The sequence below is a fragment of the Myotis lucifugus genome, unplaced genomic scaffold, assembly GCF_000147115.1.
Source record: "Myotis lucifugus unplaced genomic scaffold, Myoluc2.0 scaffold_14, whole genome shotgun sequence".
NCBI lineage: Eukaryota > Metazoa > Chordata > Mammalia > Chiroptera > Vespertilionidae > Myotis > Myotis lucifugus.
In genome coordinates, this window is record NW_005871062.1 from 14,156,952 (window position 1) to 14,170,186 (window position 13,235).

At 43.4% G+C, this 13,235-nt stretch overlaps 1 protein-coding gene across 2 annotated transcripts in view; it reads right to left on the bottom strand.

The window, feature by feature from the left end:
* Positions 1–13,235, bottom strand: part of USP13 (ubiquitin specific peptidase 13) — a 109,355-nt gene that overhangs the window by 49,228 nt on the left and 46,892 nt on the right. For both annotated transcript variants that reach the window (XR_002828243.1, XM_006084891.3), the window contains exons 6-10: positions 12,086–12,270; positions 4,415–4,509; positions 3,194–3,381; positions 1,165–1,236; positions 490–583 (exon numbers count right to left, since the gene is read on the bottom strand). Coding sequence is in view for 1 of the 2 variants with exons in the window: in XM_006084891.3 (XP_006084953.1) it covers positions 490–583; positions 1,165–1,236; positions 3,194–3,381; positions 4,415–4,509; positions 12,086–12,270 (634 nt within the window). In the remaining variant the exon portion in view is untranslated. The remainder of the gene's footprint in view (positions 1–489; positions 584–1,164; positions 1,237–3,193; positions 3,382–4,414; positions 4,510–12,085; positions 12,271–13,235) is intronic.

Consider the following 13,235-nt stretch of genomic DNA (forward strand, 5'->3'; position numbering starts at 1 on the left):
AGGGTTGGGGGTTCAATTCCCAGTCAAGGGCATGTACCTTGGTTGCAGGTTCGATACCCGGCCCCAGTTGGGGCACATGCAAGAGGCAACCAATTGATGTGTCTCTCTCACATCGATATTTCTTTCTTTCTCTCTCTCTCTCTCTCTCTCTCTCTCTCTCTCTCTCTTCTCCCCACTCCCTCCCTTTTACTTTCTCTAAAAGTCAATGCAAAAATCCTCGGGTGAGGATAAAAAAAGAATATTGTTTCTGTAGACCATTAATGATGGTACTCACATGAAATCCATGAAGCAGCTGCCACTAGAAACCCCACCCTGCCTGGTCCTGTTTAAGAGCATGCAGACAGTTGCCCTAGACTCTGAAATGAAATAGCTGTTCTGACAGTGTGTTAAGTTTACGCCACCATTTGCCAAGTCATAGGAAGTCCACATCCTAGCTGGTAAACGCACCTCCTCCCTACATACCAGCATGGCAGCCACGCAGACACATACCTTATGCTCCTCCTTCATCACCTGTTCGATGAGTTCGGATTTCACTGGAGGCTTGGAATACTGGCCTGAGAGAAGGCCATGTCCTAACTTAGTCCTGGACGGGAGGGAGGAACAAAACAAAAGGTCATTGTTGTTTCCCTTCAGAGATGTTACAATTATCTGCGAATTTCAGTAAGGGCAGCTACATTCAGGCCAACTGCTTTATCTCCATTCCTCACAAATAACTTATTCATTCGATTCTACTTGATACTGATTCCATTTTCAAATTTTCCTCAGTACTTCATAGATCATTTTTATTAATTTCTTTCTTCTTGTAAAAGTAACATGTGCTCATTTTAGAACACTTTTAAAAATATATAAAATAGCCCACCTGGCATGGCTCAGTGGTTGAGCATTGACTTATGAACCAGAAGATTATGGTTTGGTTCCCGGTCAGGGCACATGCCTGCATTGTGGGATCGATCCCCAGTAGGGGGTGTGTAGGAGGCAGCCAATCAATGATTCTCATCATTGATGTTTCTATCTCTCTCCCTCTCCTTTCCTCTCTGAAATCAATAAAACACATATTTTAAAAAAAATACATAAAACAAAGAGAACTGCCTTTAATTCTGCAAATAGAACTACTACGAACACTTTATTGGAGACTTTTCTTAAAAACTATAATGAGGCACTTACATCTGTGTGTTGAAATCTTGTGTTGGATCTAAAGGAGAATAGTCAAATATTCTGGGAAGATTTCCTACATACCTAGGAAATGAGAAGCGACAGTCAAAACATAGAACGGAGCCATGAACTGAACCAAAATAAGCCGTCATCCTGCTGAAGACCTCACCATTCAGTCAAAATTAAATCATCCACCTGAAGAAAAGTGTTTCCTGAGTGCATGCAGCCATATGCATGGACCTCCCTAAACTGTGTGTGCTCCCATCAGTGCATCTCAACCCTGGGTGTGAGTTAGAATCCCAAAGAGTTTCTTTAAAAATGCAAGGTTCTGCCCGGTCGGTGTGGCTCAGTGGTTGAGCATCGATCTATGAACCAGGAGGTCTCGGTTCGATTCCCAGTCAGGGCACGTAACCCGGTTGCAGGCTCGATCCCCAGTGTGGGGAGTGCAGAGAATCAATCAATGATTCTCTCTCATCATTAATGTTTCCATCTCTCTCTTCCTCTCTGAAATCAATAAAAATATATTTAAAAAAAAAAATACAAGGTTCTGAGTTCACTGTCTGAGACTGAGGTCTGGGATTTGGAATCTTTTACAAGTTCCCCAAGCAATTCTAACACGTGGCCGGAGTCAGGAACCACCAGTTTATGCCATCGCAGCTGCCGTCTCAAATACCAATAAGGTTAGGAATCGCTCCGGTCGTGCCAAAATGACTAATATGATAATGTCGGTGACAACGATCATTTCCTGAGGGTTTCCTATGTTACCTGGTTGGGTCTTCACTACAACCATATGAGGAAGTGATTAGTATCAGTACCCCATTTGAGAGATGAGAAACTGGGGTGCAAATCCATTAGGTCCCCCAGGGAGGGAATGATGGAGCCCAGCATGGACCCAGGCTGCCTGGCTCAAGCTGTGCCCTGAACCACCCTTCCAACTGTGCCTGCCCGTCCACGGACCCTGTAGCATCCACAGCCCCTCCTCCTGACCAGCTTATCCTGACAGCAGTGCTACCTTCACCCCGGCTCTCACCCTGTCTGAGCGCGGCCTAAGGAAGAAAACGGCCACAGATAGCTCCCCTGCCCCTCGCTGTGGCAGGATGAGGGCAGCCTGGTACGCACAGGTAGGAAGCGCCCTACATCACTGCCTCCCAAATTGCCTTCACTGAAGAGCCAGCCTTTTTATTTTTCCAACTCACACAGGTGATGCATTTAAAAAAAGACAATAAAAACAAATGATTAGAAAAACGAACTGCCACTGATAAAACGGCCATGTCACAGGGCTACAAAAATCGCTCAGCACTTGCTCCCTGCCCATTTCCAGTCTTGTCTCGTCGCAGAGCCCTGTCCAGCAGTGTGAGGACCAGTGCCAGTCTGGAAATCACACTTTGAGTGGCAAAGAAATGAAAAGCTGAAATCCTCTAAGACGCGCCACTGACCAGGAGGGCAGCAATAGCCAAACAGATCACTGAGTCTCTCCCAGCGCGTCTATGGGAAGGGATCTGGCAGGCTTGCTGTGAGGATGCATAATAAACTTTTTCTTGGCATAGAGGGTGACAGTCTAATAATGCAAGCCATAATCAGTATGACAAATTCCTGGGGCAGGGGGAGGGGGGTGTTAGTTTACAAAGCTCACTTTATCTCATCTGATCTCCATAATGCTTGGCCAGGGTTCCCACCCAGTTTCAGTGCAAGAAGTCACACCACAGCCCAGCGGCATGGCTCAGGGTTGAGCGTCGACCTATGAACCAGGAGGTCACAGTTCGATTCCCGGTCAGGGCACAGGGACTCAATCCCCAGTGTGGGGTGTGCAGGAGGCAGCCAATCAGTGATTCTCTCTCATCACTGATGTTTCTATCTCTCTCCCTCTCCCTTCCTCTCTGAAATCAAGAAAAATATATTAAAGAAAAAAAAGAAGTCACACTACAGATGGCACGGCGAGATGGCCTGCAGCTCATGAAGACGGGCTTTGCGGCACACCGGGCCTGGACTGGCCCCAGCGGGGGCCAGGGCAGCAATGGGCCCGGGCTGCGGGGACACTCACGCTCTCTGGAACTCGGGGATGCTGAAGATGGCCTGCATGACGGAGCTGAGGTAGCAGCTGTTGCCCAGGTTCTTGAGCCCCGTGTACCCGGGGCCATACATGGGCTTCAGCTTCGTCCCCGTCTCCTGGATCACTTCCCACTCGCTGACCCGCGGCTTGATGTCATTGTCCCGGAGCCCGTTCTCTGTCTGGGGCAAAGTCAGTGAAGAAAAACAACTTTAGCTGTGATCGTCGTTGGATGCCCCGTGAATTATTTCTAACAGCAATGGTGTTTCCGCCTCTTTTTCCCCCAACTAAGCAGAGGAATAAAAACCTAATTAAAAGAGACTGAGATGGTGATAGTTGCACAACAATGGAAATATACTTAATGCCAAAAAATGGTTAAAATGGTAAATTTTATGTGGTCTATCTTTCTGCAATAAAAAAATAAAATAAAAGTCAGAGTGACTGAAAAGAAAGGAGATAGGAGGAGGATGAAAGACAAATAGGAATCAGAAAAAAAAGAAGCAAGTAGAATAATTTCAGGAGAGGATAAAACACAGCCCAGCAAACAGCTGGAGAGGAAAGAGACAGAAAACTCGGGGCTTGGGCGTGCTTTGACCCAGGAGGAAGGCTTACAGAAGAGCAGAGAAAGCAAATTAACACGTGACACGAGTGAGAAGGAGGAGATGGGAGAACATGAGGAGAGGGAGCCGGCCTGGGCTGCAAGGAAAGGGCGAAGACAGAGCACACACATTTCAATAGCTCCTCCCAGGGACTAACATCACAGTCCTGACAGCAGCGTGGAAACACGATATTAAATGAAGTAAAGCTCTTCCATCAACAATAATACATTGGCTTATTCTTTCCCTCCCCCAGACGCTCTGCTTCCCTTCCTGAAGTTAATTAAAGTGATACTGGTCACAGATAATTTTAAAGGTCATCTCCCGTACCGTCTCCCTTTAGTGAACAGAGTGATTCATGCAACTCTCCATCCATGGAGATTTTGCATGTAAACTCCAACTAAACAAAATGGTACTTGACAAGTTGCCATTTTTATTATAACATGAAAAAGTCCAAGCTGGCAACCAAAAGAAAATGCCAATGAATTACATTCAAGAAGTAAATGCAAACACTGAAACCTGTAAAATGAAGATTCATGTTAGAGAAATTATACATTAAATAAAACAGACAGTTCCCTCCCCACAAGATGGGAACAGAGACAAAAGCAGACGTTCTCACCCCGTGCATATGAAGCATATCGATTCCAAAATGCGCCAAGTGCTTGGCCAAGTGAGGATCCGTAACAGGTTCCTCTTCTTGAAACGAATAAACATCTAGAGAAGAGAAAACAAGCTGTAATCAAGTCATTCAATATTCAGCATATATTTACTGAGCTCCTACTATGCGCCTGGCTTGGGATATATTAATGAACAAAACAAAAACCTTCGGTAAGTTACACTCAACTGGAAAAAGACAGATGATGAGCAACAAACATAATAAGTAGGTATTCTTTGTAAATGTACCCATATATCAATTCCTGTGACATTTCAGGAATATAAAAAGGTTTCCTGAAAGAGGAGTGTCTAAAGTTAAAATACTTTAAAATTCGACAAACATAAATGCCTAACATTTGACTTTTCTAACCAAAACCACAGTGGCAGTACTCTAAGTTCAGGAGGAAAGAAGGGTGAGAGAGGAGAAGGGTGGCTCTGTGTGCCCACAGCAGGGAGAATCTATGGGGGAACACAGGCCCTCAGTGGCAGCTGAAAGGCTGACTTGGGGTGTAAGGTCCAGGACAATACACAATTCTGCCTTGGAACCTCTATAGCCTCAGGCCTATCAGCTCACCAACTTCCACCTGCCACCTGTCCCCCTTCCCTTCTGTCCCACATCGGGGTCCACACCTCACGTGCACCCTGGGCACACACAGAAGATGACAATGCGTTTGGCACAGCAGGGTAGCTCAAGGGTCCCCCTCCCCCCTGCCCCAGGGTCTGAGGGATGGGCATCTTGGCCTACTGGTAACCCATCTGTGGGGTACTAGTGCTGGGGAGCTGTGCTGAGCTGGGAGGCTTCTCTCCTAATATTCCACCTGATGATATTCCAGCTTCAGATGGAACCTGGCTTCTCAATGTGTACAGAATCCGGGCCTTACCCCAGACCTGCGGACTGAGAATCTGCATTTTCATACGATCCCAGATGCTATCCGACCACTACCTTCTCGGTCCTCACACTGCAGGGCAATGTGGGAGGGGAACAGCTTCAGGCCCATTGTGCAAATGAGGAAAAGGAGCTCCGAAAGGTGACATCATTTGCCTCAAACCCCACAGGGGGCCCAGAATCCAGGTACTCTGACTCCTGGCCCTGTCCTTTTTCTCTGCACCAGCCTATTTCCTGAAATCTCTTAGGAGACCTGCACACTTGGTCCTCAATAGCAATGGAGAGACAAAAGCCACAGTTTCTTCACTCCTGAATTTGAAGAACAAAATGTATTACAAGGGAAATAGACATAAAGATATCATTCTATAGAAAAGTAAAAGATAGACTGTCCAAGGAGTTTCCCTGCTCTTTGAATGTCACCAGGAGAAGAAAAAGTAATACACGGAAACTGTGGTGACCCTTTGGCCCAAACCCAGGTACATGGAGATTCACTGTCACCAAATACATGGAGATTCTATTATTAACTAGAGGCCTGGTGCACGAATTTGTGCACAGATGGGATCAGGAGAGCCCACCTTGATCGGGCCAATCAGGCTAGGCCGGCTGGGGGGAGGGGCCATGGGCGATTGGCCGGCCGGCACCGCCTCCTGGTCGAACTCCCAGTCGAAGGGACAATTTGTATATTAGCCTTTTATTAAATAGGATTGATTAAACATTGTATAGCTTTTTCTTCTATTCCTCTTTCCCTAGAGGCCCATTTAAATTTGTGGGTAATAGCTTTCATTTATATCCTTTTTAAAAATATAATTCAGTGCTTGAAAGCAAAAACAAAAGACAAAACCCCAACCCAATTAAGAAAACACTTCCAAAAAGTTTAAATACTAAAAACATCAACAAAATATTTGAACTAAAGCTTGAAACAAATACAACAATATTTTTCATCTATGACAAATGACAGAAAAGTGTCACTCAAATACTGGCTGGAAGGTGAAAAGGACATTCCCTGGGTACTTTAACTTGGGTTATTATGAACTAGTGGGGTTGTTTTAAAGACTTAAGACTTTAAGCCTCTCATTATCGGAGATCTATTAGAAAATAATAAAATTGCTAGGACTGCACCATTGACATTAGCCCAGAGTTTTGGATTAGGCAAAAATCACAGAGCTATTAGGATAATGACTAACCCACTAGACTCATGCCACATAGAGAAAGTAATGTTTCCTATCTCCAGTCATTAATTGCTCCAAAGATACGACATGATTCGGTCAGACACTACAGTAATTTCTTACTCCACAAGTATAACAGTATACCACACACATGGTGCTCAGGTGCTGCTGTCCAAGGTGACCACCATTCAACATAGTTCCAGGGTCTTGTGAAAAATGCTACGGTGGAGCAGTACAAGGAGGGGCACAAGCCAGATCCAAACTAAAATGAAGTCATCAATCCTTGATTCCAAACCCTCCGGCTCTCAGGAACTCAAAGAAGCTTACGTCCAGGTCAAGAGTTAAGTTGCTCAAAGAAGACCACCTTGAGAATCTATGGAGCGGGTGAAGCGGCCAGTGGGATAGGCATTTTCACAGCTGCCTTGGGCATCTCTGGAAGACTCTTTCCCAACCACCCAGGGCACTGAGGCATGTTCTTGAGTAAACTAGTTTCCATGATGGAAGATAAATACACCCTCTCCTTCCTCCACCCCTTCTCACTCCCTTCCCACCAAGCACCTCTTCCTTGCTTTGCCAAACCAATGTCTCTTCCCGCAAAGGAAAGCTTCTTGTTTGTTTGTTTGGTGATCTGTTTGTTTCCTGGTTTGTTTGTTGTGGTGCCCATGGGGACCCAGAGTGGAATTTGGCATGGGTCCATTTTTTTTACCCATGCCACCACAACGGCCTCGCCTGGGGGATTAGGGCTTCTTGGAAGAGCTCATTCTAAGTTGAGACCTCAAGATGAGTAGGAGTTTGTCACTGAATAGGTATATCCTTAGAGGGGAGAAGGAAATCAGCATGAGCAGATCACACTACCATTAAATAGTTGAGTCCACAACCTGCTAGGATTCCATGTTTACTAAACAATATTCTAAATATAATTCAGCTTCCCACAGGGAAGGAATGTACTGGTCAAGCAAGCAGTTAGACCAGTTATAAACTAAAAAATAAAGTCTGAATTTGAGACTTTGTCTCTTGTGAATTGAATCAGCCCCAACTAGCTTAGCAAGTGTGGAATATGGGACCCTCAGCAGTGGTACCTTCACCAGAAGGTGGCCACCCTGTCCCCAAGGGCACCATGCCCACCGGGGCCTCAGGGTACACAGGTTCACCATATGATATTTAAGGAAACTTTACGCATGTTTCCATTAACTTATTTGGCTTTTAAATAAACAGTGTTATAGTTAGCAATCTATTAAACACAGATTTAAAAGAAACTAAAACAGAACTGATGCATCACATACACTTGTATGAAATGATAATTAGACTGAAAATAGTCATTTGTGCTAAAACCAAGTCTGCACAAGATAAGCAGGAATTAAATCCTGATCTTTTTTTCAAAAAGTGAACATTATTTCAGCTAAATGAATTTGAGAACCCTCACCACAGGGTGTATGATTCACACTGCTATTGTCAGTGTTGTGTTCATCTATGATTGAAATGGGAGTAATTTATTCAAATATTGTCAATTATATAATAAAGGTAACCTTAAAAGTTCTTCCTCTAGAAAAAAATTAACTAGCCCAGCTGGTGTGGCTTAGTGATTGAGCATCAAGCAATGAACCAGAAGGTCATGGTTCGATTCCTGGTCAGGGCACATGCCCAGGTTGCAGGCTCCATCCCCAGTAGGAGGCGTGCAGGAGGCAGCCTATCAATGATTCTCTATCATCGTTGATGTTTCTATCTCTCCCTTTCCCTTCCTGTTTGAAGTCAATAAAAATATAATTTTTTTTTAATTTTAACTATGTCAGATAATGGGTTAATATTCTTTTTATTCATATTTTAGTTTTTATTGATTGATTGGAGAGAAACATCAATTTTTTGTTGTTCCACTTATTTATGCATTCATTTGTTGATTCTTGTATGTGCCCTAACTGAAGATCACACCCACAACCTTGGTGTATTTGGAAAATGCTCTAACCAACCGAGCTACCCAGCTATGGCTCAGCCCTGTGAAAAAGGGGGGGAATAAAAGTCAATATTTTTTTAAATATATTTTATTGATTTTTTACAGAGAGGAAGGGAGAGGGATAGAGAGTTAGAAACATCGATGAGAGAGAAACATCGATCAGCTGCCTCCTGCACACCCCCCACTGGGGATGTGCCCGCAACCAAGGTACATGCCCTTGTCCAGAATCGAACCTGGGACCCTTGAGTCCGAAGGCCGACGCTCTATCCACTGAGCCAAACCGGTCAGGGCAAGTCAACATTCTTAATAGCTAAAGTTTTTTTAAAGCAATAAAAAAACGCCTACACATAAACCTGTTAGAAAATCAGCCTAAGAAATTCACAAAAATTACTATGAATGGCCAAGAGTACTATAAAAAATGTTCAGCCTCACTAGTAAAGCAAATTAAAGCAAGATAACAGATTAGCAAAGGTTTTGAAAATTTTTGAACACCCCAAGTTGTCCAAGATTTGGTAAAATGGGTATTCTCATACACTGGGGGAGGAAACGTAAATTACTACAACTGTGTTACAAAGAAACTCAGCAACTGAAAAATTAAGTTTCAGCCCTTTGTTCGTCAGAATTTATCATAAAAAAAAAATAATTAGACAAACACCCAAAGATTTGTATATGCACAAGGATGTTCACCAGAATAGCACAAAAATTATAACTCACAGGGGAATAGTGAAATGATTTATGGAACTATCCTGGGATACTGATGAGCATCTCATGACATGAAAAACATAATTTAAAGTTAAGAGAGAAAAATAAGGTATGAAGCTTTATACCGTGTAATTCAAGTTTTGTAAAAATAGGGGTTGGGCAGGGGGCGATTTGTATAAGAACTAATCAAGGCTTTAGAAAAGGGAAAAAAAGACTTAAAGAAAATACCCTAATTGTTAGAAGTGATTTGTCTGGCAAGTGTATTACTAGTGATTTTATTTACTTCCCTACACTTTTCTCTGTTTTCTAAATATGTTTCACTGAACATCTGCTTCTTGAATAATCAAGGGGCAAATATAAACTTCCCTTCCTCAAAGGAAAAGGAAAAAAATTTCAGATGCACTCTAAATTGCAGTTTAAAAATAAGCTTCCCTCTAGAAAAAAAGGTTTTGAAAAATTAAAGATGCAAAGAAAATAGAATTAACCTTTGCCTTTATTTTTGGCACACATTTAAATAAAATCTATTTTTTTATTTTTAATATATTTTTATTGATTTTAGAGAGGAAGGGAGAGGGAGAGAAAGATAGGAACATCAATGATGAGAGAAAATCATTAATCAGCTACCACAACCCAGGCATGTGCCCTGACCAGGAATCAAACTGTGACCTCCTACTTCAGTGATGGCGAACCTTTTGAGCTCAGCGTGTCAGCATTTTGAAAAACCCTAACTTAACTCTGGTGCCGTGTCACATATAGAAATTTTTTGATATTTGCAACCATAGCAACCATAGTAAAACAAAGACTTATATTTTTGATATTTATTTTATATATTTAAATGCCATTTAACAAAGAAGAGTTCGCGTGTCACAGGTCATAGGTTCGCCATCACTGTCCTAGTTCATACGTTGATGCTCAACCACTAAGCCATGCCAACCGGGCCAAATAAAATCTAATTATTTAGATACTTATATGCCATTTGGTTCATTTAACAAAAGTATGTGTGCCTACTATGTATACGATTTTGTATGGAACCCAAAGATAAGTAAGAAATAGCCCAGCCTTCAAACAACTAAAACTGTATAACTAAGACATGTACACCAACATTTGTAGTCTTGGACAGGCTGTATCAAAGCACTACATAAGACAGCACAGAAAGTAGAAACATTTGAATTATTATCTTCTTATAATTTCATCCAATAGGATGCCTACATTACAAACCCTTCTCTCTGTGGTCCCATAAAAAGATGATGATAGTTGCCTTATACAGCAGTCATTCAACACAGCAATGAGCATCAAACACTTGGCTGAAGCCCTAGTCCAGCACATATCCTGAACTTTCTCTTCAGATCCTGGAAGCCTTAGCATTTGACCTGGCTTGTGTAGGGTTCTGTTTGCTTGGGGGAATGGGTGATGGGGGGGTGTTTGGCATCAGCACCTGCCAGGGCTGACCAGCAGACCCTGAGTGACGGATGAATGGATTAGTCTGACACACGTTTCTGTGAAAGAGAGGCTAAGGGACTGCCTGGCTATAGGAACCAAGCAGCCCCGTTCACCTGCCTCCTTAGGCTTTTATTGTAGCAACAGCTTGAACTAAAATTAATCTCTAGATACAATCAGCAGGGTAAGCATCCTTGAGAAAGCACATGCTTCTACAAGGTTGAGTCTAAAGACTAAACATAGAGATTCCAGCAAAACACCCGGGGGCTCAGACTTGTTTGGAAAAGTCAAGGCAGGGGCTGCCACCTTCGGCAAAGTTCCCCTAGAGGCCCCCAACCTTTCGGAGAATCCTCCTTACAGACTTTCCAACCAAGTCCCATGCTTCCCCACAAGCACCTAGGCCTCTTACAGCTACTTTTCTCTAATGAGTTAAAATAAGTCCTCTAACTTGAGAAAATGATCCAAAATGCAAATCCAAAGAATCTTGACATGACCTAACTGCCAGCCTCAGTGATAAAACAAGTGATAAATGAAACCAGTTCAATGAAAAGGTTGACCAGAGCACATGTAGTGAGCCCATCCTAGCCAGTTACTCGGAGGCAGGCTAATTCTGAAAGAGAGCAGAGAAAAGATACATATCTTTATATTGCTCCTAAAAACTCATCTTAACCTTAACATAAAGAAGAAATGGACTCTCAAGCCTGAGCAGATGGAGAAAATGGCCCTAGATGTTGACCCAGACCTGTGCTTAATAACTATTTTCAATGGTGCTTAGATGATGGATGGGTCTTATGGCCACTGCTCAATATTTAAGTTGCTCATTACTGACCATGATGTAATTTCCTTTTTCCTCACAAATGGTAGAGGGAATTAACTGTATAAACATGGCCAAAAGTATTGTTTTAAAGGACACTGTGTGAGACCATAAAGAAAAAAACAATTCTGAAGCTGACGGTATAAATAGGGAGTAATTCAACTCCTCACTGCACGTGAACCACCGCTGCCAGAGAGCGGCAGGGACTCTGAACACACAGTATCCATCCTTTCAAACCCATCTTCTCCATAATGAACCTACTTGTTCCTAAAAGAATGAATTCTAGGGCTTCCCCAACTATTCTAATGCTGGGTTTGATTGTGCACTTTCGCTTCACAAGCACCTGGTTCCTGCTTCTCCCCTCTAAGCCAAGAGACACAGAAAGATAATAACCAAAGCAGCTAGCTTTTATTAACACCTTACTGCGTGCACTGAGCTAAAAGCTGATGCACCTTAACAATCCTGTGAGGGAGGTACCATGGTTATCTTCAAGATGAGGAATCTGACACTTAGAAGGATTTGAAAACTCCCCCAAGACATCACAGCGAATAAGAGGCAGAATCAGGATTCAAACCTGAGCTGTCAGAATCTAGAGCCTACACTCTCCAACCACTGGATTAAGACATTGCTCAAATCTAGGAGGGAGCCACTGCCGGTTCCCAGAGTCGAACAGGCACACTCACCTGCCCCGTCAGGAGTGATGGTTCCCAGTTTCACGGCGAGAGGGTAGCCCATGTCTCTGTAATGCTCCAGGGCGTGCCCGTTGCCCCCAGAGCTGTCAAAGAACCACTTCCCACACAGGACGGAGCCATCGGTGAGGTTCAACCAGAGGTTTTCCCGCAGGTCACATCTGGCACACTTCCAACCACTGGAAAGTCATTGGAGAACAGTTAGTACAGCTGGAATGCAAGGCATAATTAGAAAATCAACAGTGCCTCAAGAAGAAACAAGCCTGGCTGGTGTGACTCAGTGGTTGTGCGTCAACCTATGCACCAGGAGGTCACATGTTCAATTCCCAGTCAGGGCACATGCCTGGGTTGCAGGCTTGATTTCCCCAGTGGGAACATGTGGGAGACAGCTGATCAATGATTCTCATTCATCATTGATGTTTCTATCTCTCTCTCCCTCTCCCTTCCTCTCTGAAATCAATAAAAATATATTTTTTAAAAAGAAGGAAGGAGTTCCTCAAGCTGGGGCCACAGTAAACAATCAGTGGAATAATCTGAGTCACTCCCAGAGCAGCAGGACCCCACAGTACCCTGCCTGCCACCCAGATGGGGACCAGCTCCTCCCGCTCCTCCGAGATGGCTCTTGGACTTTAGAAAACTAACACAGAACCCGAGGACAGAAGGGGCGGTCACTTCCTTAAAATTCCCATGTGAGGGACAGAGGAGCTTGAATACGTTTAAAGCATTAAGGATTCCATGTATATAAACACCTAAATTTCAAAAGCATTAACTACACCTAAGAAAACTAGTTTAAACAAAACCCTACTACATGACAAATTAAATTAAGTAGAAGGGAAATCACCCTGACGCAGTGGTTCTCAATCTTGGCTGCACATTATAATCACCTGGGAATCTTTTTAAAATCCTGATTTCTGGGCCTCATCCTCCGGAAATTCTGTTTCTTTGTTATGGCGTGGGGCCACAACATTAGGGCCTAACGGAAGATTAAATATCGGGTATATGCCAGGGACTTACCAAAACTCTATCATTGAATTCTAATGAACACCCTCAGCATCAGTATTACCATCCCCACTGTGAACAGGAGAAACTGAGGTATTGTGCCTGTGCTAAGACTACACAGAATGGGACTGCAGTGCAGTTAGGG